The sequence below is a fragment of the Dreissena polymorpha genome, chromosome 1 (genome assembly GCF_020536995.1).
Source record: "Dreissena polymorpha isolate Duluth1 chromosome 1, UMN_Dpol_1.0, whole genome shotgun sequence".
Lineage (NCBI taxonomy): Eukaryota > Metazoa > Mollusca > Bivalvia > Myida > Dreissenidae > Dreissena > Dreissena polymorpha.
The window spans coordinates 3,843,855-3,871,063 of record NC_068355.1 but is presented as its reverse complement, the minus strand read 5'-3'; the positions used below and the strand labels follow the sequence as shown (position 1 = coordinate 3,871,063).

General features: G+C 34.6%; 1 protein-coding gene across 5 annotated transcripts in view; it reads right to left on the bottom strand.

Moving 5' to 3' along the window:
- The window catches only part of LOC127868831 (uncharacterized), a 35,631-nt gene extending 27,175 nt beyond the window's left edge, over positions 1-8,456 (bottom strand). For all 5 annotated transcript variants that reach the window (XR_008044269.1, XR_008044270.1, XM_052410935.1 and 2 more), the window contains exons 1-2: positions 8,358-8,456; positions 5,617-5,719 (exon numbers count right to left, since the gene is read on the bottom strand). Coding sequence is in view for 3 of the 5 variants with exons in the window: in XM_052410919.1 (XP_052266879.1) it covers positions 5,617-5,688 (72 nt within the window). In the remaining 2 variants the exon portion in view is untranslated. The remainder of the gene's footprint in view (positions 1-5,616; positions 5,720-8,357) is intronic.
- Between the last annotated feature and the right edge of the window lie 18,753 nt (positions 8,457-27,209).

The window sequence follows — 27,209 nt, the reverse complement described above, 5'->3', positions numbered from 1 at the left end:
AAAAATAAATTTTTTATTTTTTTTTGGAAGTTGGGCTTTTTTTTGGGAAATTTTTGTCAGATTTTTGGGAAAAAACGTGTTTTTTGTGCGATTGGGAAGCAGCCGAAATTTGGCTGTAAATTTGAGCAAAAAAAATCACTGCTCCAAATTATTCAATCGTTTCGCGTTACAACGCTTTATAATTTTTAGGTTTTTAAATCATCAAAAGATGCATATAATGGCTATATTAGACCATGGCAAATGTTCAGTAATACAGTTTCCTCACAAATATCATAACTAAACCGAAAATTTGCGAATCTGAAACAACTTTTTTCAATTTTGTCAATTTACCAAACCGTGAAAAGATCCCTTTAAAATACCAATATAAAGTTCACCTCCTATCTAGCTCTATAAGTTGCTTCGTAAATATAATACAGAAAACACTTTTATTCTCATTTTTGAAGCGTATGTTAGAAAAACAACAATGCTTATTTAAAATTTTTAGCCAAAACCAGTGATTTTTTTGCTCAAAATTACCACCGATTTTCGGCTGCTCCCTAATCGCAAAATTCCACGTTTTTTTCAAAAAATCTGACAAAAATTTCCCCCCAAAAGCCCAATTTCCAAAAAAACAAGAGGGTCATGATGGCCCTGTATCGCTCCACTGTTTTTTATGTGAAAAAAGCGTGGAATGCGCATGGGCTAAAATGTACTCAAGCATATGACTTTCTCTTTCTATCCCTCATCCCACTGGGTGCTTAAAGTTTGAAGGGTGAGCATTTTTAATGGGAGCCTTCAAGGGATAAATTTGGCCCCAGGGGCAGGGCTTTTTTTCCTTCTTTTGGACCTGCCGAAAAACAGCCCTTTCCCCTCGGATTTTGGTTTCCCCTCAGCAGGTAAATTTATTCCCCAGACTTCATTTTTTTTCGTAAACTTTTTTTTAACTTTAAATACATAAGTTAACCTGATCCAGTGTAGAAAATATAACATATTGCATAATTAAATTTATCTGTTGCCTTGAATTTGTTTTAAAAACAGCAAAATATGTTAAATTGATTATTTAAGACTTTCCTTTTTTCCCCCAAAATCTGGCCTTTCAAGTGATTTTTCCCCCCAAAATCCAGCACTTCGCGCGATTATTTTTCCCCTCAGAAAGGCCAGGCCCTTTCCCCAAAATAAGACAAAAACCCCTGAGGGGCATAATTTGAACAATCTTGGTAGAGAACTATAAGATGTCATTACATACCAAATTTGGTAGCCCTAGGCCCAATTGTTATGGACAGGAAGATTTTTAAAGTTTGCACAAAAGAGGCTTTATATAAGCATACAGTACAGCCAAAGCGGAACAAACGTATTTCGCGATCCGCGGCGACAAGGTGAAACGAGTCGATGCCACGTCAGTCGTTGACGCCACATCTGTATGCGGCGGCAAGTCGCATTTCGCCGCGAAACTTCGCATCTGTCTGCCGAGGCATGCCGCGATCCGCGACATGATGCCGAGTTGATGCGCATCATGAAATAAAAAATCTTTTTAAAATTATAAGTTACGTGTAGTTAACAAATTTTGAAAGAACTATTATAATAATAATTAAAATCATAATAAATTTATTGTGCGCGGATTGTATTAGCATATAAATGTAAGCATAATTAATGTGTCTGGCCAATTAAGTTTGTTTCCCGCCCGTAGTGTATGTATTTCACACATAAACAAGGTCACGTAATTATGTTTTCGCACATACAAGTGGTCAAGGCTCCAGCATATGGTGGATTTATAAATTAATTGCATGTTGATTTTGCAATTATATTTAAGCTGAGAAAATTAGCAGTTTGAAGCCACATCAATAATCAAGACGGTGATGACGTATTTGTTGTTTTGTTAATTATCAGCTTACTATTGTTTGAATATGCGTATATAAACACGTTTTATTTTGTTCATATTATACAGTTAATATCGCTACTAATTACCCGATAATCCCGTATATTCCAGTTTTAAAGCAAATGCTTGTAAATATTTACGATACACAAACATTCTCGATATTTCCTTTAGTATCAAATACATTATGCATTTGTTACTATTTATAGAGATGATGAAATAACGTCTAATGGTGGCGTTTTTTCCCCCACTGAACACGCGATTTACGCCTGACGTGATGTTCATGTATTTATACAACACAAAATACACCCAAACTTTTCAAACGACGTTCTACATGTCTGCATAATTTTCGCGCGCTTTTTATGAAACAAAGGATATTTTAGAACTGTTTATTTGACGCTAGAAATTGCCAAAGGTCGCGTTAGCATTAAAATTCGGAAGTGTGTTTCGGATTACAAATTTAATTATGATAATCAAACGAAACATTATCAGTTGCGCGTAATTAATTCTACGCTACACATACATGAATGTTCATGTAGGTGGATATCTTTTCACTCGATCCGCCGCGTACAAGGCGGCGGATTAACTCCGCGAAAGTATGCGAGGTTAATACAGACTCGGCGTTGTTGCGCGGATCGATGCAGAGTGCCACGGCGATACGCCGCGTGAACACACGATTCAGCCGCCGCGTTCTAATAATCTGGCCGTGGCGTAGCCGCGGATTATGTTTGTGCCGCGTTGGCTGTACTGTATGTTCAGTTTTGTGACCCCCGGGGCAGGGTCAAATATGAGCCCAGGGGAATAATTTCAACAAATTTGGTAGAGGACTATTAACTGTCACTACATACCAAATTCAGTAGCCCTAGGCTCTTTAATTATGAACAAGAAGATTTTAAAAGTTTGCACAAAATAGGCCTCATTTAAGCATAATATGTTCATTTTTGTGACCCCCGGGACAGGGTCAAATTTGACCCCAGGGGCATAATTTGAAAAAACTAAGTAGAGAACTATTAGATGTCACTACATACCGAATTTGGTAGCCCTAGGCCCTACGGTTATGGACAATAAGATTTTTAAAGTTTGCACAAAATAGGCTTTATATAAGCATATGCTCAATTTATTGACCCCCGTGGCGGGGTTAAATTTGACTAAATAACTTGAACAAATTTGAAAGAGGTTCACCCCAGGAACATTTGTGAGAAGTTTTATCAGAATTGGACTTGCAGTTTAGGAGAAGAAGATGTTTAAAGAAAAAGTTAACGCACGGATGCACGCACGACGGACACAGGACCATGACATAAGCCCTGCTGGCCTCTGGCCAGTGGAGCTAAAAAAATAAAATAAAATTTAAAGAAAGAAGTCTCTTATGACTTAATTATGATTTTCTAACTCTAGATCTCAACTTTATTTTTGAACATCATACAAAATATATAACTTAAAATTAGTCTTTTTGAAGATTAAAATTTTTCCAAATTTGCCACTTTTATTGATTAAAAAAATACCAATTTGACCAAACTCCTTTTCCCAAAATGGCTAGAAAATCCCCTGAACATGCACTTAAAAACAATATTAATTTTGTTACTTATAATCATATTTATAACAGTGTTTTTTTTCACCATTTTGGGAATGGGGCCGGGTCCCTTTGGATTGGGAAAATTCACGACGTTTTGACTAAAATTGGGAAATTAGTGTTGTTGTTTTTTTGCTAACAAATGCTTCAAAATTGATGATACAAGTGTGTCCAGTATTATATTTACTAAGGTTGATCTTATATGGATGGGAGATGAACAAAATATTGAGATCTAAAAAAAAAAAATTTTTTTTTTTTTGGAAACCTTCCATTGGGAATTTTTAGCTCCCATTTGGGAAAAATATTTATTTTTTCAATTGGGAATGAAAAAAAAAAACACTGTATAATGCTTAATTTTTCCCAATTTCATGGTTTATCGCGCTATTTATTCCAATTTAATGGTTTATCGCGCTAATTTTTCGTATTCAAATGGCACAGACTGTAACAAATAAAAGCAAAAAAATCACCGAAAACACCGCAATTTTTCCCAATTGAAAAGGACCCAACCCCATTCCCAAAATGGTGGGGAAAAAAAATCAAGGTACCTTGCTTAAAAGAAAATTGTTGACAGATTTTGGCATTATTTAATCAGGGTTTTCAGATTAAATATCTGGAGGGCAAGCCATTTTCCCAATCTAGTACCCTATTATAGAAAAATATCCCTGTCACCTTCCTTTGCAATTATTTATTTCCAATGTTTATAAAGTATATGCTAACATGATAAAGTTTTGTCATTTGCAGGGTTCATATAAGTTGCTGATCAAACTTTGTTGTGTAAGGCATTTTGTTAAACATGGAAATCAGATTAAGAGAAAAGAAATAAAAATACAAAAGCAAATTAAGTAAAGAATCACAAAAGCAAGCTTTACATAGTTAGGTCTTAAAACATAACTGAATGTTGAAAGTGACTGAAATGAAAAACGCTATCAATTTACTAAACATGCCAGCGATTTTCCTCCTTCTTTATAAAGTACCGGTAAACGGCACTTTCCCAATGACGAAAAAAATACAAATTTCCCAATTGCTGTCCTTAAATTCCCAATTAAAGTTTAAAAAAAAAAAAAATTTTTTTTTTTTTTTTTTTTAAAGCAACATTTAGTTAGTTTCCCTTTGCAGCTCTATAGCTTGAACCTAGGTTTATATAATATTGACAGCTTGAAAACACTTGTTTATCAATTTTAAAGTATTTGGGAGCAAAAAATCAAATACACCAATTTCCCAATTGGAGGTTTTCACGACTCGATTTTCCCAATTTTGAGGTTTTCACGACTCGATTTTTCCCAATTGGACCGGTACGGGTACTTTTCCCAATTGGACAAGGAAAATCGCTGCATGCTCAACGCTATCAATTTACTAAACATGCTCAACGCTATCAATTTACTAAACATGCTCCATTGTTTGGTATGTATAATTTCATTAGAAATGATGACCTGTTTCAGTGTAAAAATTGTGTCAATCTGTAAACAGTTCTTTAAAAAAATCAATTGGTTATAATAATGAATAATGAAATTTAGTTTAAACCTATTTATTTTAGCTTGATTGCATTGAAAGCCTAAGGCTTATAAAAACACTCTCGAGTCCGTTTCCTGGGCCTAGAACCAGTACTTGGTGTCTTTGTGTAAGATCTAAAGAACGCTCCCATGGTGGGGATCGAACCCGTGACCTCCCGGTCATATTAAATTTATAAATGAACATATAAAATAACATATAAATGAAATTATAAGTGTAGGACATGTGTGTGCAACACAAAGTGCATGCTTATACAAGATATATAAGCTGTTCTCTGTGAAAAGGGGGTTTAATGCATGTGTGTAAAGTGTCGTCCCAGATTAGCCTTAGCCAGTGTGTGAAATTTAGATTTTAAAGAAATAGCCCAAATTCTTATACACATATATAAAAAGTAAAATTTCTTACTGGCCCGACGTTATACATTTTTTAATTCCCACTAGCACAAATGGATTTTTACTAGCCAAAACCCTTCAGGCTAGTGCGAATTTCGCACACTGGCCTTAGCTAATCTGGCAAGACACTTTCCGCCTTAACTGGATTTTTGCTAAAGAGACTCTTAAAACGAAAAATATCATAAAATCAGAAAGTGGCGCCCTGAATAGCCTGTGCAATCTGGGAAGACACTTTACTCACATGCATTCAACCCCCCCTTTCACAGAGCACGGCCCAAATTGATGTGACATACCTTGCATGTTCCACACCTTTTCACTCTGAACATTGTTTTATCTGTCCACCATGTCACCCTCCAGTTTGACATTCATTTTGGTGAATAAGTTGAAGCAGTTATGCTGGAAGGAGAAACATTAATTTTTGCAGTCGATAACCTTTCCTTTTAGCCAAAACAGATATTTGTATTAATATTTACATTCACTGAAATAAATCGGGCAACAGATTTGGATAAATGAAAACTCAAAATATAAATCTAATTTTTGGAAAAAAATCTTATTTATGTGGAGAGATAGAAATACTTCAGAGATAACTTTAAATTAACATATTTTAAACTGCTGTACATACATGTGAGATTCACAATTTGTTTGATTAGTACCATATTCAAGTAACCAATTAATTATGCAGTTGTGAAATATTGCAAGATGACCTCAGTCTGGTGGAGACCTTAAACTGTGATTTTGTTTAAATTAAGAATAAGACTCTCGTGATGACGTCATACGCATAATCTCCAAGTATTTTATTTTACTACCAATTCTACAACTGAAATGAAGATAAATGCAACAAAAATGAGGATTTTGTTAACTGCATTCAAAAATTGCACAGTGAAGCAGACAACTGCACTATCCTCTATTCCTATAACTTCGTGCAGCCCTATAAGATCGTGTACTTTTTTATGACGTAAACTTCTAAGCAACATTCAAACGCACGTGCCAGAAAACTGTTCACTTTTGTAAAGCGAGAATTTTCACAGCCGATAAGACAACAATCATGAGGAAAAACCAATAAATATGATATAAATTGTCCGTTTTTCTGACCTCGTTCGAAAGAAATGTTTATCAATGTTTTGATCATAAAATGTAGTAAGAGTAGTTTCCCTTGGAGGCCCATCTCGAATTTGTATTGTGCTCTCTGTACTTTGTATTATAATACGATTTAAGTATGCTGTGCATGCGGAAAATTTTACCCCCAATTGATGACACGAGACCATACGTTAAGATCGTGACTGGCCTATTGCGATAAAGGTTCTCACTGCGTCAATTTGGGATTTTGTCACAAAACAACTGTCATTAGAAGGGGTGACAGCCTTTTAATATGCCCCCATTGTGAATAGAATTTTATTTAGCTCTTTTCCGTTAGTAAATACAATTTATCTAGACCTCTGAATACAGTTATCACAGTTCATATTTCGTTTTAATGATGACCAGTTTTGTTAAAACCATTCTTTTCAATACAGTTTATTCACGAAATTCATCTCAAACAACACATATTTAATACAAATAAACACATATTCACAAAAAGATATATCGGTTATTATAAACACATCTCAGGGCCTCACTGTGACGTCATCAAAATCGATGCACGCTCTTGTAGGGTAATTCTGTATGACGCAGACTACGACATACATGAATGTTTAAAGGTACTTAACTTCATTATTATTATCTGTCAACCAACATATTTAACTCGTTATTTGTTAAACAAAAGATAAATCATAAAGTATATATCAAGTTGAGTTAATGCCTAATGATTTTTCATGAAAGATATGCCTTTGAAGTTTAAGGTGCACGAACTTATAGGTAAGTGTAAACACAATGTTCATGTTTAATGCCAATTGTACTGCAGTACTGTCCCTTTGATGTGATGGCACTGGAATTAGGTCAGCCATGCAAATAGTAAATGCAATTGCAAAATGTATACAACTATCCGCTTGTGTGATTAATCATGCAGCAAATTAGCACATTTGACAATGATTCCACAGGAATTATATATTTTAAGAAAAAAACAATCTTTTTACAAAAAAATATGGGAAATTGTTTTCTTGTTTTGTTTTTCTTACCAATAATCAAAGCGTTTTCAATATAAAATATTTAGCAAGGTTCAAATTATATAAAGCAGCTCCGAAGCTTAACAAGGAATTGGATTTAATGTTAAAATTTACTTTTAAATGCTTTATTTTTATTTTTTGGAAATGTGACTTTAAGGCTATCAAACTATATTTTTTTGACATTGGGATTGACAAACTTTTTTACCATTGCCTTTAGACTAAAAAGAAGAAAAAAATGCAACAAGTTTACATTTTTTAATCAATATAAGAGCTTTATGCGGATGTCTTGGAAATCCCAAGCGCAAAATTCTGTATGCACTAGTAATATCTGATACTAATTTTTAATTGCTTTATTACCTGTTCCCCCATCAGTCTGACAATTAATTAAAAATGGACCTCACACACACCAACTAACTTCATAATTAAATTTAAACTCTGCTGCCACAAACCAAACTTTTTTTACCTATCTGAACATAGGTCTAGATTCTTATACTTTTGGGAATCTATCAAACATTTCATATACTTTGAAAGGTATTTAATTTCATTTGTTTACATCTTGCTGTCTAGCACTCTTGATCGTTGAGCATTACCTAAGCAAAGTCACGATAAACCCTTGGTTTAATTGTGTTCCAAGAATGGTTGAAATAACTTTCAGTAAAACACCGATTTAGTATTTATCATGGGAAATATCAACTTGAGTTAATTAGCAGTCGACATATACCAGCCGAACTCCAAATTGTATCGGTTTATCGGCTCTTGCTTTTTGACAGCGCAGGCGACTGCGTGCTACTGCCAGTTGACGATGCAAGATGGGCCGCTGCAATTTTCTGTACATTAATATTTAAACACACGAATATAACTTTCAAAATGGATCATCGATTTCAAATGAGTACATTTAAACCAACAATAGCAACTAAAAACACGATTTTACTTACTTTGTTAACAAAAACAGTTGCGCCGTTTCTAGATTGGCCTACGCAAAATGGCGGATTTTGGTAAAGCTAACATCCGGGCACTTAACGTCCTGAACAAAGCTTGCGCAAACCAATTGGAGACGACAAACACGATGTATGACTCAATACACCGAAACTTATCAGCTAATAATCTGTTTTGTACCCCGATTTAAAAATCAAAATTGATAAATTCAAGTTTAAACATAAAAGCTTATTTCGTGTAAGCGTATTAATGAGATTTGTTAAGGTTATAAAGAGAATATACTTAAGATAAATGACACTTTATTGTCGTTGAATGACCTACCACACGTAGGCAATGGTTCAAGCTTTAAATAAAAAGTATGAAGGCCAAATGAATTGTATAATTATTATGAATTATACTGACACCATAGAAGTTATAACTGTCCACGCCAAATTTAGATCCAGTGAAAACTTTCAGCTGGTAGCAAATCCAGTTGTTCAACGTTTGCAATTATTAATAAATGTATGACACCATGTATAAAAGTCATCGCTACAAACTGTTCACTGTGTGTTGTTCTTATTCAGATATACATATACAAAATGTTTGCTGTATGGTCTCATTAAAAATTGCTTGTTCCATTTCATATTGAAACAGTATCTGACAGTATGAGACACGTTTGCTGTAAAGCAATTTAAACTTCTGGGGTTTATTGCATCCTGTCATTGTATTGTGATGTATATCAAATTGTTTAGTCATCAGCACGTACACGTGTTCAAACATAAGCTTTTTTTGTTTCTGGCACATAACGAGATGGACTACGTTTATCGCCGTCACCAGGTTGCATTTATTGAAACTTGCCATTCTAGGCAGAATTGTGTGGTTGGTGTTGTGTCTGTTCCATTTTTTTCGTCACGTACATTGTGAAGAACTGCTGCAAAATTGTACACAACAAATGCTTCACCTTGATCTTTCTTTTCTGTACATATTGAACATAAGGCGGGTCAAATAAAAATTGCCCTTTTGGTTTATTGGGACACTTAAAAGTTGAGTTTTAGCAGTAAAAGAGACATTAATTAAATAATTGATTTACACAACTTGTGGCGTTGACCTACTTTTGACGCAGCATTGAATTGCTTGTGTTTTGCAGTTTACACAACGGGACTAATTGGCAAATCAAGTGAGCCAAAACTTCTAAAATAATTGCAAAAGACACGTAGATAATGTTAATTAAGGATATTGCCTTATTAACCACAGGACAAATTTGCACGCTTTAATATGTTGGAAAATGTATAAAAACGTGTACAAACTGACCATCTGTAACAAATGAATGTGTAACTCAAATATTGAATCAATATTCTATTGTACACGTATGCAATCAAATCTTTATGAACGTTAATTAACATATGTTGTTTTGAAAAATGCTTTTTTAAACAAGTTCTATGACGAAGGATCAGTTGTTAATGATTTAATACTATTTGTCATAAGCATCGAGTCAAAATTCCCCACCCACTACTGTTATCATTTAAATTTACCTTTTCATGTATTTCAGGGCTTTAGATAAGGGAAGTAAAGATGTCTATACGGTGAAATAACATCGTCGTCGGTCATTAAATCCTATGTTGTTGGTACTTATTACAATAGTCTCAACGAGTGTTTGATCGAGGCCAATATTAATTCTTTTGCAATTGGGTCAAGTTATAATTGTAAATTTACCAGCCAAGTAGCATATTGGTGACCAATAAACTTGTTTAGAAACACGTATATATTTGTGTCGAGCGTTAAGCAGGATAGTTTTATTAGATCTTAATTGTTGATTGCACAACTATATACATGCAAACAGATATATGTTTAACAACTAACTAAGTGCTGGTAATCCGTAGGTCCAAAGTAGGTTATAATTGTATTAGTTGACCTCGATATAAAACCCAAAATACGTGAGTACGGTACGTATCTAATTTGTTGTGTATAATTTTCACTATTTTGTTAAGTTTTATTTTCGAATAAAATGTTAATGTTTAATTTCCAATGCATAGGTACTGATAGCAAGGTTTTCGACCTAGTGCTCTCTGCTTGCCATCATATGTGATATATTTGTGCTGACCGTTTGTGTTGTTGATCATATTGAGCTGCATGAGTGCAATACAATCGAGACTCGCTTTGGGAAACGGAGCATAATGCATTTGCGCAAAGTGTAGAGCAGATTAGATTGTGCAGTCTGCACAGGCTAATCAGGGACGACACTTTCGACTGTTATGAACATTTTCGTGTAAAATTAATAGCGAAAATCCAGTTTTGGCGGAAGGTGTCGTCCCTGATTAGTATGTGCGGACAGCACGTGCTTATCTGGGACGACACTTAAATGGGCTTTTTCACGTTTTGGTAAATTGACAAAATTAAAAAAAGTTGTTTCAAGTTGTTTCAGATTTGCAAATTTTTTGTTTAGTTATGATATTTGTTATGAAACAGTTTGACAGAACATATTTACTATGCTCTAAATTAGCGATTATATGCATCTTTTTGCGATTTAAAAACATGAACATTATAAAGCGTTGCAACGCGAAACGATTGAATAATTTGGAGAGTTTTGTTGTTGTCGTTATATTTTGTGAAACCACAAAGATTGCTTATAAAAAGAATACAATAAATATGTCATTGTATGAGCATGGATGGCCGATTGGTCTAAGTGGTAGACTTTTACTCCATGACTCCAGGGGTCAGTGGTTTGAGCACTGTTGAGTGTTACTTTTTTTCTTTTATAAATTTTATTCTTGATTTTTTATTGGCGCTTTTATATCCAATGTTTACATTTATCAATATAAAGCATTTAATGACAAACTTCAATACATTCAAAAATCTGTGAAAAGGCCCCTTTAACGCAGATGCATTATAGTCCGTTTTCACATTGCGAGGCGCATATGATAAAATAACCACAGATAATAAATAGTGTTGATAATAATAATGCTTAAAAAGAAGTAATAACCTATGGGGGAGATGCATAGTTATTTAAACTGCATCTCTACTGAACATACCAATATTAAATGCACAATAAATATTTCGTTTCTATAGCGTTAAGAACAGTACAGTAGAAACAATAAAAAGCAATAAGTAATATCTGGTTTGAAGCGTAAAAACAACACAACTTTGTTTAAGAGTAATCTTTTGGCAATTTAATGATTACATACACATTAAATACAAGTGTACTAATATTCAAATAAAATATGATTGCTAGAACAGTTTGAACACGGTTTTAATCGCACAAATAGTAATGGTCTTATTATTTAATGTAATTGTTGTTGTTTTTTATTAAATGGGAAATCCACAAATGAAATAAACATAAATACATACTTTTATGCACTATTTTGTTATGTTACATTTTATTTTCCGTTGTTTTATTTTCCATTGATATTTTAGAATGTTTTGTTAAATAAACCGTTGTGTTGTTAAACAAAAGATAAATCTGACGAATGTATGTTTAAAATTCTATATGAATCATGGATAAATTGGATATATATAAATTAAAAACTCTTAACTGTGTGTCACTTTATAGTTACTATGTCTACGACCTGAAGTAAAAGCATACATTTTACACTAATAATATATAAATAATCATTAACTTAATCTTTTTTGTGTGTACCAAAACCGTATGATCATATTACTTTAAGCCAAAGAATGCAACTGATATTTAAATGGTCTAAGATGGCTATTGTAGATAAGTATTTCGATATGCTCAAGTTACTTGCAAAGCTTTAATTGTTTGGTGTGTTCGCAAATCAAGAAATGTCCATCCGTTACGATTGTAGAGTTTACAATACATCGGGACCCGAATCAGTTGCTCTATTCAATACGTGAACAGAGTACATTCTTACGTTCTTTTGGGAAGGCGATTAATTGATAATTGCGCTTTTTGCCTGTTTCGGTTAATGGCGATAACATAGTCAAGTCTGTTTTTACTGTGTTGTCTCAGTTTTAGTTATATGTGTTTGTTATATGCTTTTGGAGCAGGTCGTATTGTTTTGGCATTTGCTTACATGCTATCAATAAAGGAGATCGTGCTTATAATAAGATATTTCTTCAGCTTTTTGGCAATTTGAATTAGCATAATAATCATTTAATGACATTGGCGTCATGCCCATTAAGCATATGCATTCGTCTCCAAATTATATCTGCGCACGCGAAAGGCAATTCTTACTTTTTTATTCATTATGCAGTGTGCATTAATTGTATGTCCTTTGACAAACCGTATATTACATTGTGTTTGTTAAAATAGTTTATACTTTTTTATTGCAGTATGTTTTACGGTTGATTTCGTTGCAGGTGTTGCACATGTTCTAATACGAAAACTGGGAAGGACACTTCCAGTCTAGAGCAGTAATAAAGAGTTTGGACTACTTCAATGACGACGTGGAGTTGAAAGTAATATTGAAAATAGATATATAATCATTGCATCTTTGCTTGTAGCTTCTGCTATGTGGTTTGTCACTAGCATATGTATTTCATTGTAAAGTCGCTAAAAATATTTGGTAGGATTTATGGAGACAAAACAGTTGAATAAACGAAATGTTAAGAACTTATTACTGTGTGACCCAAACCCTACGTACCCTGCAATCACATTGTAGAGAGAGGGAGAGCCAGTGTGTAAAGGAATTCTGCTGTGACTTGCATATATATTCACAACAACCAATGTGTATATACTCGGTTTCTTTATGACACACGTCTTCGTTTATGCGTAGCCAAGCGTTGATAATTATTCACACAACCAAAAGTATAACGAACCAACTAGACATGAATTGTGTCGCATTTCCACTCAAAGCATTTCAACTTAAAATGTGTAACAGCTTTGACTGAGTCATTCATGCATGTGTCCATACAAATCTTTTGAAATTAAGAAAAAATGTTTCCGTTCACTAATGAACTACTTAATGTTTGCTGTTTGTGTGTCTGCTATTTTTGCATATTTATTTTTTTGCTTTTCGAATGAATATTGCTTGTTGGGTTGTAAGTGAATAATTAATCATATACACGGCCGTTAATCACGCGCGTCACTTCTTTTTTGCGATGCATTAATAAATGAGCCAATGCAACTTCCGAGGTGGCGCTCAGGCCCGGATGTTTTGAAATTTCATGGAAAATTTTACATGGTGATTAGATTGTACATGTTTTGTCAACATAATTCGCATTGTTTTTAAAATCGGGCAATGTAGTGCGATTCAGCGAAGATTGATTCGTCAAAAAATGTACATACACGTACATTCTCAGCCCATTTAAAAACGTGAGAACCTTTATAAGTTGTGGCATGTTGGAGTTTATAAAAGCATTTCGATTAGTTTTTCCTTTGTGACGAGAAAAAGTCTTTCCAATTCAATCGCTAACGGCATCAAACGATCGCTACAACATACATTAGATACTGCATGCACAAAAATATTGGCTTCTTGCCGACGTAGTAGATAATTTTGCATTTTTCCAAAAAAGATGGAGCCAATGCCTAGGAGGTGGCGCTAATGATAGGAGGTGGCGCCAATGCAGGATATATCAATTAACAGTCGTATCACAATGACATTATCACATGACGTAGATTTGATAGATAATGTTATTTGTTATGTTTAATTTATTTTTCAACGTACATACGATGGCCCAAATCTTTACAGGATATAAACACAATCTATTATAAATAAGATGTTGTTTTTTTAAATATACAAATGATCAACTCAATAAAGAAATCACCAACATAAATAAAACATATTGTACGATGTATACCAAAAATTTGTAATACTCAATCAAACCAATTACTTAATGTTCAACATTATAAACATAATTCATCGACATCAATATTTGTATTCAGTATGATAATTCACGAAATAAGTGTAAGATAACACTTCTTCATGAAACTATGGTTTGTGGTCGTTAATCCAAATGCTTAATTTACTAAAAGGCCAAGGTCAACGAATCTTAATTAGGCTCATTTATGTTGTGTTTTTTTCCACTATCAACTCCAAAAAAATGAAGATAGCTCGGTCTTTTTCCGTTAACATTTTTGTATAATACATGTTAAATGTTGTTATCTTACAAAGACGAACGTTTAAATCCATCAATACATTGTTAGAAAACTACTTTTTTTCTAATTAAAAACGCACGCGACGCAAATGTGCTGAAGTAGTCAACTTACAAAAAATAATGTAAGTCCTGTTAACATAATATAAGCCGTAACATAAACTAGTTCACTTTAAAATAGCTATACATGTGCATTGGCGCCACCTCCAAATCTGAGCGCCACCTCCTTGGCATTGGCTCCATCTCTTTTTGAAAAATGCAAATTTATCTATTAGATCGGCTAGAAGCAGATGTTTTTGTTCTCGCATTAACTTGTACAGTTTCAAAGCAATTGTTTTATGTAATGAGCGATTTAATTGGCAGGGATTTGCTCGTCACACAGGCAAAATACATCGATTTGTTTTTACGAATTCTACCATGCCACAACTTATAAAGGTCCTCCCGTTTCCAAATGGGTTGTGATTGTTTGTTTTTGTACATTTTTACATGAATTCATAATCGCTGAATCGCACTACATTGGCCGATTTTTTTACAAATATTGCGAAATGTGTTGAAAAACATATTACACCTTATCACCCTGTATAATTATACTTTAAATTTTCAAAACATCCGGGCCTGAGCGCCACCTCGGAAGTTGCATTGGCTCATTTATAAATGCATCTCAAAAAAGAGGTGGCGCGCGTGATTAACGACCGTGATATAGCTTCGCATTTAAATCAAACAACACTAGAAGAAAATACTTTGCCACTTTATTATACTCACTCGTCGAATACAAACCAGATCAGTTAAAATGCATATTTCCGTGAATAATATTTTCCGCGACACGATATGAAACTACTTCTGCTTTGCAATTATTTTGTATTAAAAGTTAATTGAGAGTTTAAATGATATGCCTTGTACTTTATGTGCACGTATGCATTTAGAAAATTCATTTTAGAAGTTGGTAAACTGTTAAACATGAACCATCTTTATCTAAACAATCTTATTGGCATGGTGAAGTTTGAAGTGTGGTGTAACTAGATGTTTAGATGTCTAGATGTAACTACATGTTTAGGATTTGTACGGTCGAACCTGAATACATGGTGTTTGGTTGAACAAGACGGCGAAGATGGTAGATTGTATTTGATTTGTAAACATGTTGTTTTTGTCTGATAAACGTGTTTGATCACACTTGTAATCTACGTTAGATTTTGATGAAATAAAACGGTGGATTTGGTATTTGTGGATTAAACAGTTGTATTTGGTATTTGTTGGGTTGAATTGATAGAGTTGGTATTTGTTGGGTCGAAAAAGGTTGTGTTGGTATTTGTTTGATGGAAGGGGTGTGCTGATATTAAATAGAGCGGAAAGATGGTATTTGAAACAAAGCGAACGGACTTAGTTGGTATTTGTCGGATTTGTAAACATGTTGTTTCTGTCTGATAAACGTGTTTGATCACACTTGTCTACGTTAGAATTAGATGAAATGAAACGGTGGATTTGGTATTTGATGGATTAAACAGTTATGTTGGTATTTGTTGGGTCGAATTGATATTTGTTGGGTCGAAAAAGGTTGTGTTGTTATTTGTTCGATCGAAGGGGTGTGCTGATATTAAATAGAGCGGAAAGGTGAGTTTGGTATTTGAAACAAAGCGAACGGACTTAGTTGGTATTGGTCGGAAAGAAGGACTGGTATTTGCTGGATTAGAAGGTTGTATTACATATTTTCATATTCAATACCAGATTGGTATGGATGGTATTTTTTAGAACAATACAGTTTTCTTGTGCATAGAACATATGAGTTGGTATCAATTTTGTTGGCTCAAATGGGCCAGAATAGTATTTGTTGAATCGAGATTGTTGGGTTGGTATTTGTTTGCTCGAAAATGTGTTTTCGTTTTGCTTGGTCATCTTCTGGGTAGGTGTTGGCTGAATCGAAAGAATGGAGTTTATTTATGATCGCTCTAAATAGTATGGTTAGTTTTTACGGTTTTATATATGGTGGGTTGGCGTAAGCAGAGTGATGGAAGCTGCTGGATGACCAATGTGTATACATTTAGTTAAATAGAATGGATGGGGTTGAATCTAAAGGTTCAGTTTGCTATTTGATCATACAAGCTGATTTGATATTTGTTGGATCGAAATTTGCGAGATTGGTATTCGTTGAATCGAAAAAGACTGGTCTTTGTATTTGATAGCTCAATGGGTGGCTTAAGTTATTAACACCTTATATAGTAGCGTTGATCGTTGGTGTTTGCTTCATGGAAAGAAGAGGTTCTTTTAAGACACTTTGCCATATATGTAAACGTGGCGTGTATAAACATCGTACAAAATATATAGACATTATTATGGTTAAAAAGCTTGTGGAACTCATTTTAAAGGGGCCTTTTCACAGATTTTGGCATGTTTTGAAGTTTGTCGTTAAACGCTTTATATTGATAAATGTAAACGTTGGATCTAAAAAGCTCCAGTAAAAAATCAAGAATAAAATTTAAAAAAGGAAAAAAATGTAGCCCGAAGCAGGGCTCGAACCAGTGACCCCCGGAGTTCTGGAGTAAAAACCAATTAGACCGCTAGGCCATCCTGCCAATTATATTGAGGCGACGTATTTTATACTTTATATAAGCAATCTTCGTAGTTTCACAAAATTAAACGACAACAACAGAACTCTCCAAATTATTCAATCGTTTCGCGTTGCAACGCTTTGTAATTTTTAGGTTTTTAAATCGTCAAAAGATGCATATAATCGCTATATTAGACCATGGTAAATGTTTAGTTTTACTGTTTCCTCACAAATATCATAACTAAAACGAAAATTTGCGAATCTGAAACAACTTTTTTCAATTTTGTCAATTTTCCAAAACGTGGAAAGATCCCACATGCAGCTAGGGTGAGTAGCTTTAAAATGTTATACATATTTCGCATTATTAAAAAACGGACAATGAAGTGCGATTCAGCGAAGATTTATTCATCAACAAATGTACAGAAACATATAATAACAACCAATATGGAATGGTTCAGCAAATTTCATTCAACTTTTATTTGAGTGCAGAATGCCATAACAGTAGGAAGTACGCGAAGAAAGACGAGACACTCAAAATGTATTACATGAGTATTCAATTCTCGCAAGGTGTTTATCTGTATGCACAGGTATTCTCCTTCTTTTGACAGTCTGGACGTTCACAATTACTGTACACAGACAAGTTCTCGCGTGAATGCTTCGGGCGATTTTGGCACATTTGATATTCAAGTGTTCGCAAAATTATTAAGCATGCAATTTTGTCAGACGGAGAATGAAGCCGGAGGAATCGTCAAAGATTGCTCGTCCGATAGTGGTCTTTTAGAGCATAGTTTACAAATATTCTGATTACAATATACCATTATACTGTTTAACACTTAGGGGTATGTAAATATAAAATATTTAATATATACCTGTTTATTAATCTATCTCAATTTCAGATACAATATTTATTCTAACGGAATGTGTATAGGCGCACAGGTGGTTAGCGTGTGGCTATGATATTAATTAGTGAAAACATCATTTTGAATGATAAATACTCATATTATAACGAAAAATTAACTTTTCTGAAAAAAAAATATTTCACTATCAAATATATATATAACAAGGTATGCAACTCAAAATCAGCCCAAAACGGGGTGCATCGCTTTGAACAGCCATATCTTCATCAATTGTGCAGCGATTTTCACGATCTTGGTCTTATTCAACGCAGAAATGAATTTCCTTTCTGGAAATGTATATGTCTTGCAATATTTTTACAAATGCTGGGTCAACTTTTAAGAAATAACACGATACACAACTCGCATGACCCAGTTGACAGTGATCATGCTGTCTTTCAGACTGAAATCTTCACGGAGTAAAGGGCAACTTCCCTACAAAGTTCATGTAGTTCGATACCATAATTCAATAAAACGTATGAAAAAACATTATTACCGTTCCTGTCGTTACATTCTGCATCAAGACTAACTGTCCAGCGCCGTTTGAAACCTTTGTTTACATACATTTCAACATTTCTGACATTTTAAACATACGAGTGATTTCATTGGTCCAATGCGGAGGTGTGTCTTTACAACTGGGGATTTCATTCATAAAGAATGCATGATCACTGTCAACTGGGTCATGCGTGTTGTGTATGGCCGAGTAGTCTAAGTGGTAGACATTTTACCCCATGACTCAAGGGGTCAGTGGTTCGAGCCCTGCTTAGGGTTACTTTTTTTTCTTTTTTTAATTCTATTCTTGATTTTTTGCTGGGGCGTTTTAGATCCAATGTTTAAATTAATCAATTTAAAGTATTTAATGACAAACTTCAAAACATGCCAAAATCTGTGAAATGGCCCCTTTAAGACCGATTGCGATGTCTTAATATGTATAATACCAGTCGCTTTCCTACCATTCACATTGCCACTTGACACCAACACTTGAAATTTCATGTATATTCAAGGGAATTATATCATCATATGACACCAACACTTAAAATTTCATGTATATGCAAGGGAATTATATCATCATAGTAAGGTCTCAATTGCCACTTTGCACTGTCTGTTTACTGTATTACGTTTACATATTATCTATAACATATTACATATAATCGGACGAATAATCTTGACGGTTCTCGCCGAGTCTATTTCCCCTCCAAAATTGTAATAACACAATGGCATGCTAAATTAATGTGTAAACTTTTGAATAACATTGATGCCTTAAATGCGGGAAGCATGCGCGCAAGAGCCTGCTTATGAAACGGTTAGGGCATATATGCCACTCGCATGAACTGCAACTTTATGAAAAGAATAGAAGAGATCAAAGCATTTCTTTTCAGTTCTACAATTTTAAAGCACACATTTGCTTATCATAAATACACCGCTAATACTGGACGTTCGTATACTATGTATAGTGATAACGAGAGAACCGACGGCGTTGAAAGTCCATTGGCAAGATAAAGGGAAGTTTCTGCTAAAGTAAATATTAAACGAACCGTTGACTGGATGAAAATCTTAAAGGCTATCAAAAAAGTGTTGTTTTTTTAGAAAAAGTTCACATAAATGAAACAAGAAGTGGTGAAATATTGTAAACCTACCTATACCAATAGGAAAATCAGAACTATGTATCAAGGAGCTTGGTATTTTGCGAGCAAGTAAATGCCTGGATGTAAATGTTATTTCTGTTTGGCTAGATGTTTATTTATGCTCTTGTTTAAAGTGATATTATGTGCATCTGACAGTTTATATGTGTCTATCGCAACCGTTGTTTATTTTTGGTGTTTTCACTTCATATACACTTATATTTGTTAATGCAGCATCAACATACTCAAAATTATCCCGGAAAGAGAAATATAATGCATTTGAATATCAACCGTACTTTCGTTTGACAACTGATCATGGATGTAAGATGTGAATCTAAATTTAGTTTTAGTGCAGATTCATTCATACGACACAAAGACACAATTTTGTTTTACGGATCATTTCGGCTTATAGGACTGGGTGAGTCATGTACAATATCGTATGTAAAATATATTTTTATTAAACAACTGGTAGCAAGATGAGTTGCAGATAATTAGTCAGTAACCACATTTTAACTTACTCTTTTGACCTGTTAACTCTTTTCAGCTCAATTCAACAGTGAAAAATTCCCAAAATATCACTTTAAATTAACGTCATCATTACAACATTACTATTTCAGATACTGAACAACCTTTTCATTCGGAAGCTAAGATCAAAGTTATATCTGTGATTCTCTTGTTTCGTTACTATTCATTATACTGTTACGATCGCGTCATTTTCATTGAAGCAGAAAGGAACAATTCGTTGCTGTTGTTGTGTTGTTGTTGTTATATTTACCGACTTTGTTACATACGCAAAATATTACATGCACGCTATATTTTCGAACACACGTTCTAGAGGTTTTGAATCCTAGTTCAAATTGTTAAACTAATTTCAAACTATAAATGGCGCGGCAGAGGCTAACGCGTATCCCCAGGCCGCATAGATGTTATCTTAAAAGGCAATTTTGGGTGGGCAAGGCCTATGTTGGTAGGGCCCCGGGGTGGGTAATGTGGACATGCATGGTCGAGATAGACCGTGTTGTCATAAGTGATGTTCAGTATTTATTTGAATTCAATTGGTGAATAAATCTTAAAATGAAAAAGTTAAGTTAAAACACAATTTTGGGTGGACGTGGTTTATGTTGGCGGTGCGCCCCGGGGTTGGTAATGGGGCCATGCATAGTTGAGATTGACCGTATGGTCATAAGAGAAGTTCAGTATCAATTAGAAGTGGATCGGTGTAGAAATAAAGAAGTTAATGTAAAATAACCTAAAAAACTGAATTAAAATCTCTGACCCGGCCCCATCCCAACCCCCATAACTTTTGACCCAGGGGTCAGATCAAAAATTCAAATAGTGCACTGTCGCACATATGCTCATAGCTACAATGTGTTTACGTTTCAAGGTTCTAGTACTAATAGGAGGAGATAGTGGCAAGAACGGACGGACAGACAGACGGCGGAGATAACCATAATCCCCCCGCTCCAATTTGAAGTGTGGGGATAATCAATTACAAATAAGAATCAAAGTACTGACAGTACTGGTGGGACGATGCTTTTTAAGAGGATGGATATAAAAGCATCAATTTAAGTTTATCTACATCACACAATTGCGTATGTGGGTACGAAGATTTTGGGCACGAAATAAAATTCGGGTACGAACATTTTTGGGTAAAAAAAAATATGCCAAAAAAAACGAAAAAAATATGGGTACGAAAAAAAGTTAGGTACGACAAAAAATTAGAGTACAACAAAATTTTGGGAACGAAAAAAAATTTGGGAACGAAAAAAACATTTGGTACGAAAATTTTTGGCTACGAACAAAATTTGGGGGAAAGGGGAAATTGGGGTACGAAAAAAAAATTTGGGTACGAAAAAAAATTGGGTACGACAAACCATTTGGTACGAAAAAAAATGGTTACGAAAATTTTTGGGTACTAAACAAAATTTGATGTACGGGGAAGTAGTACACGTGGACCTGTCGATAAATTTGAAAAAGGACGGGAACCAAACTGCCTTTACCTTTATCAATGGCCGTGGGGTGGGTAATGTGGACATGGATGGTCGAGAGAGACCTTGTTGTCATAAGAGATGTTCAGTATTAGTTTGAAGTCAATTGGTGAATAAATGAAGAAGTTATGTTTAAACAAAATTTTCGGCCTCACTCAAACCTCCATCGGCCACTATCTCCTCCTACACTATTAGCACTAGAACCTTGAAACTTAACACACATGGTAGCTATGAGCATATGTGCGACGGTGCACTATTTTGAATTTTGATCTGACCCCTGGGTCAAAAGTTATTATGTGCGTCGCATGTTGTTAGTAAAATGAGTTTTTTAAACCCATTTTGCCCATTTATTTGCCCATAACTTTTGACCCAGGAATCAGATCAAAATTCAAAATAGTGCACCGTCGCACATATGCTCATAGCTTCCATGTGTGTAAGTTTCAAGGTTCTAGTGCTGATAGTGTAGGAGGAGATATTGTCCAGAACGAACCACAATATCCCCACGCGTGGGGATTATAATATGCAAAATAATTTGCAGATTAAAGGGATCTTTTCACGCTTTGGTAAATTGACAAAATTGAAAAAAGTTGTTTCAGATTCGTAAGTTTTCGTTTTAGTTATGATATTTGTGAGGAAACAGTAATACTGAACATTAACCATGCTCTAATATAGCCATTATATGCATCTTTTGACGATTTTAAAACCTAAAAATTATAAAGCGTTGCAACGCGAAACGATTGAATAATTTGGAGAGTTCTGTTTTTGTCGTTAAATTTTGTGAAACTACGAAGATTGCTTATATGAGGTATAAAATACGTCAAGAATGTGTACTCGGCGGAATAGCTCAGTAGGCTAAAGTGTTTTTACTTCAGGACTCTGGCAGGACTCCAGGGGTCACTGGTTCGAAACCTGCTCCGGGCAATGTTCTTTTCCTTTATTTAATTTTTTCTTTATTTTTTACTGGAGCTTTTACGATCCAATGTTTACATTTATCAATATAAAGCATTTAATGAATAAGTTAAAAAAATGCCAAAATCTGTGAAAAGGCCCCTTTAATATCAAAATACTGTAATTGACCCTATCTGTTTCCGCCAAAAATCGCAAGGTAAATTTAACGATATTACAACCCTGAAAAAACTCGATATATAGACTACTGCAAGAAACAAGACAATTATTAATCCGTTAAAACTATTCGAAGTAACATACCCCATTTATCAATACATTGAAAAGATATGTTATCTCAAAATCAAATACGACGAGATTCACTTTGTAAATAAAAACAAAGCTAAGTCACGGCCGTTAATCACGCGCGCCACTTTTTTTGAGATGCATTAATAAATGAGCCAATGCAACTTCCGAGGTGGCGCAAAGGCCCCAATGTTTTTAAATTTCATGAATAATTTTACAGGGTGATAAGGTTTTATATGTTTTTTAAACATATTTCGCATTATTTTTTAAATCGGCCATTGAAGTGAGATTCAGCGAAAAATAATTTATCCAATAATGTACAGAATTTCAGAAACAAACATTCTCAACCCATATAAAAACATGAGAACCTTTTTAAGTTGTGGCATGGTGGAGTTTTAAAAAGCATTTCGATTAGATTTCCTGTGTGACGAGACAATTTCCACCCAATTAAATCGCTAACGGCATCAAACGATTGGGTACAATATACATTAGATGCTGCATGCACAAAAATATTGCCGACGTAGTATTTTTATAAAATAAAGAGTATTTCACTCATGACATGACTTACATGACTTTTTTTAGCTGATGAGGAAAATAAAAAATCAAAGACTTTTGCGGGAGTATTTAAAATACTCACGTAAAAGTCTTGATTTTTTATTTTATAAACATTTTATACATGAACATGCAAAAAACATGTATAAATAATAAAGAACATCTTCTCTTGTTTACATAAACATGCATTTTGAAATGGCTGATCAAATAATCCGATTTGGGGAACTGTTCGTCCAACTGAAAATTGCACTAAGTGCGTATGCCAATTTTTATGTTGATTTTTATCACTCGTCAAAAGTATACTTCGTGCGTATTTGGAAATTGTCCATGAGTATTTTACGCATCTTATCTGGACCTCTGGACGTAGTAGTTGATTTTGCATTGTTACAAATGAGATGGAGCCAATGCGTAGGATATGGCGCTAATGATAGGAGGTGGCGCCAATGCAGGATGTATCAAATAAAGTCGTTTCACAATGGCATTATCACATGAGGTACATTTGATAAATAATGTTATTTGTTAAATTTAATTTATTTTTCGGCGTAAGCTGCATAAGCCAGCTTTTCACCTTAGCCTGACCTTTGTAAGTGTCCAATAAAATTCCAATAAAATTTCCCGCGGCTAGGTACGAATGAATACACTTCATTTATTCCATTGGCTGATTTGAGTATACCACCAGAACATTGGAAACATATCCGCGTCTTTGTAACACTGTTTTACTGTATGAAACAATTTTATCTCGAATGAAAAGGCTTAATAGATAGAACAGTTTTACACTCAATTCTCGACATCAATACAGTTTGTGCGTACACCTTTTATTTTCAGAGTATTACCAGCGCAAGAGCGTTCTACTTAAAAGGCTATGTTCTCATATTTAGTACTTACTTCCTTATTCCTGTCAACATGTTAACATGTAAAAGTATAAAGAGCAATGGAAGCGAGGCCTCACTTTAAAGCATTGCATTTCAACCCGTGAGGTATATCGGGTCAACTCGCGGACATTCAGAGTTTATATACAGGTCATCACCGGAGTTGGCAGCCAGTAAAATAATCGTTATATAATAAAGACGCTATCCGTGAACTAGGATACCTGGAATTTTCTTTAGACCAGAAATATGTTAAATGAAGATACTCAGCAATATAATTATGGTATGTAAATAATAGATTCTTAATGTGTTTTCAACAATACAATGATAAATATTATTGTTGATAAATTTAACAATAATTATTCGTCCATATTGCCTAATGTACTAAAGTGATATTATGAGCATGTAACAGTTTATAGGTGTCTATCGCAACCGTTGATTATTTTTGATGTTTCTACTTCATATACACTTATATTAATTAATGCAGCATCATCATACTAAAACAATATACCAGAAAGAGAAAAATAATGCATTTTAATATCAACCGTACTTTCGTTTGACAACTGATCATGCGTTTACGAGTTGAACCTAAATTTAGTTTTAGTGCAGATTTGTTCATACGACACAAAGACACGAAATTGTTTTACGGATTATTTCAGCTTACAGGACTGGGTGGGTCACGTAAGAATATCGAATATAAAATATATTTTTATAAACAACTGGTAGCAAGGTGAGTTGCAGATAATTAATCAGTAACCACATTTTAACTAACTATTTTGACCTGTTAATTCTTTTCAGCTCAATTCAACAGTGCAAAATGCCCATAATATTACTTTAAGCATTAGCACGATGATAATTGATAATGTTAATAATCGAATCAAATAGCAATGCCCGACAAACCACTAAAACAGGTTTGTTCGAAGAACGCGCCTATAAATACGGATACTTCTCGTGTGGCCGGTTGACTCATATGTTTAAATTTCACTTCCATTCTTCTTTTGGTTTTCTGTTTTGTATCTATAGGTTTATGACCAGCAATATGTTATAATGTAAAATAAGCCGCGAAAACTCCCCGTAACATCCCGTACTGCGTGTGATGCAGCTAAGAACTGCACAGAAAAAGACATTCGCTATCCTTGATCTCATTCATTAAACTATTTACGCCGTATATCTTTTTTAAAGATATTTCTTGTTCAACGTACTAACGAAGGCCAAAATCTTTACAGAACATATAAACATCATATAATAAATGAGATGTTGTTTATCACATATGTAAGTGATCAACCCAATTAAGAAGTCAACAACATGAATAAAACATTGTACGATATATACCAAACAATTGTAATACTCAATAAAACCAATAAATTAATGTTCAACATTATCAAAATAAATCATAGGCAACAATATTTGTATACAGTATGATAATTCACGAAATAAATATAAGATTATACTTCTTGAAACGATGCTTTCTGTCCCTTAATCCAAATGCATAATTGATTAAAGGCCAAGGTCAACGAATCTTAATTAGACTCATATATGTTGTATTTCCCACTATTAACTCCAAAAAAAATGAAGATAGCTCGATCTTTTTCCGTGGACTTTTTTTTTCAAAATACATGTTCAATGTTCTTATTTATAAAGACGAACGTTTAAACCCAGTATAAGAAAACCACTTTTTCTAATTACAAACGCACGCGACTCAAATATGCTGAAGTAATCAACTGACAAAAAAAACAACGTAAGTCCTGTAAACATAATAGAAACCATAACATAAAATATGTCACTTTAAAATAGCTATAAATGTGCATTGGCGCCAACTCCTAATCTGAGCGCCATCTCCTTGGCATTGGCTTATTCTCTTCTTAAAAATGCAAATTTATCAATTAGATCGGCTTCCAGCTGATGTTTTTATGCACGCATTAACATGTACAGGCTTAAAGCAATCGTTTAATGTAATTAGCGATTTAATTGGCTGGGATTCGGCTCGTCACACAGGCAAAAGACATCGATTTGCTATTACGAATTCTACCATGCCATAACTTATAAAGGTCCTCACGTTTCTTAATGTGTTGTGATTGCATGTTTCTCTACATCTTTAAATGAATTCATAATCGCTGAATCGCACTACATTGGCCGATTTTTTTTAATAATGCAAAATTTATTTAAACAAGGGCTGTTTGTAAAACATGCATGCCCCCCATATGGGCTGTCAGTTGTAGTGGCAGCCATTGTGTGAATACGTTTTTTGTCACTGTGACCTTGACCTTTGACCTAATGTAAGATATCATCCGGAAACCATTGTACTCTTTCGAGTCACTGTGACCTTGGCCTTTGACCTAGTGACCTGAAAATCAATAGGGGTCATCTGCCAGTCATGATCAATCTAACAATGAAGTTTCATGATCCTAGGCGTAAGCATTCTTGAGTTATCATTCGGAAACCATTTTACTATTTCGAGTCACTGTGATCTTGACCTTTGACCTTGTGACCTACAAGAGCTGTCAGAGGACAGCGCGCTCGACTATTCGAGTGCTTGACAGTATAACGTAAGCCATCATGGGGAAATTGTTCATATTCAATAATTTATTAGACGATCTTTCGAAAATAAAAAAAGGAAAAATTTTTTTTTAATTTTTTTTTGGGGGGTAGGGGGGGTGGGGGGGGTAGGGGGGTGAGAGGGGGGTATAATGTGGGGTGTGGTAATTTATTAGATGTTTAAAAAAAATTGGAGGGGGGGGGTGGGGGGTAGGGGGGAGTGAGAGGGGGGTATAATGTGGGGTGTGGTTTTATTAGATGTTTAAAAAAAAATTGGGGGGGGGTGGAGGTGTATGGGGGGGACGAGAGGGGGTATAATGTGGGGTGTGTGGTAATTTATTAGATGTTTGAAAAAAAAAAATTTGGGGGGGGGGTAGGGGGGTGGGGGTGAGAGGAGGGGGTATAATGTGGGGTGTGGTAATTTATTAGATGTTTAACAAAAAAATTGGGGGGGTGGGGGAGGGGGGGTAGGGGGGAGTGAGGGGGGTATAATGGGGGTGGGGTAATTTCTTTGATGTTTAAAAAAAAAAAATTTGGAGGGGGGGTGGGGGGGATAGGGGGGGGTAGGGGGGGGAGAGGGGGTCTAATGTGGGGTGTGGTAATTTATGAGATGTTTAAAAAAAAAATTGAGGGGGGGG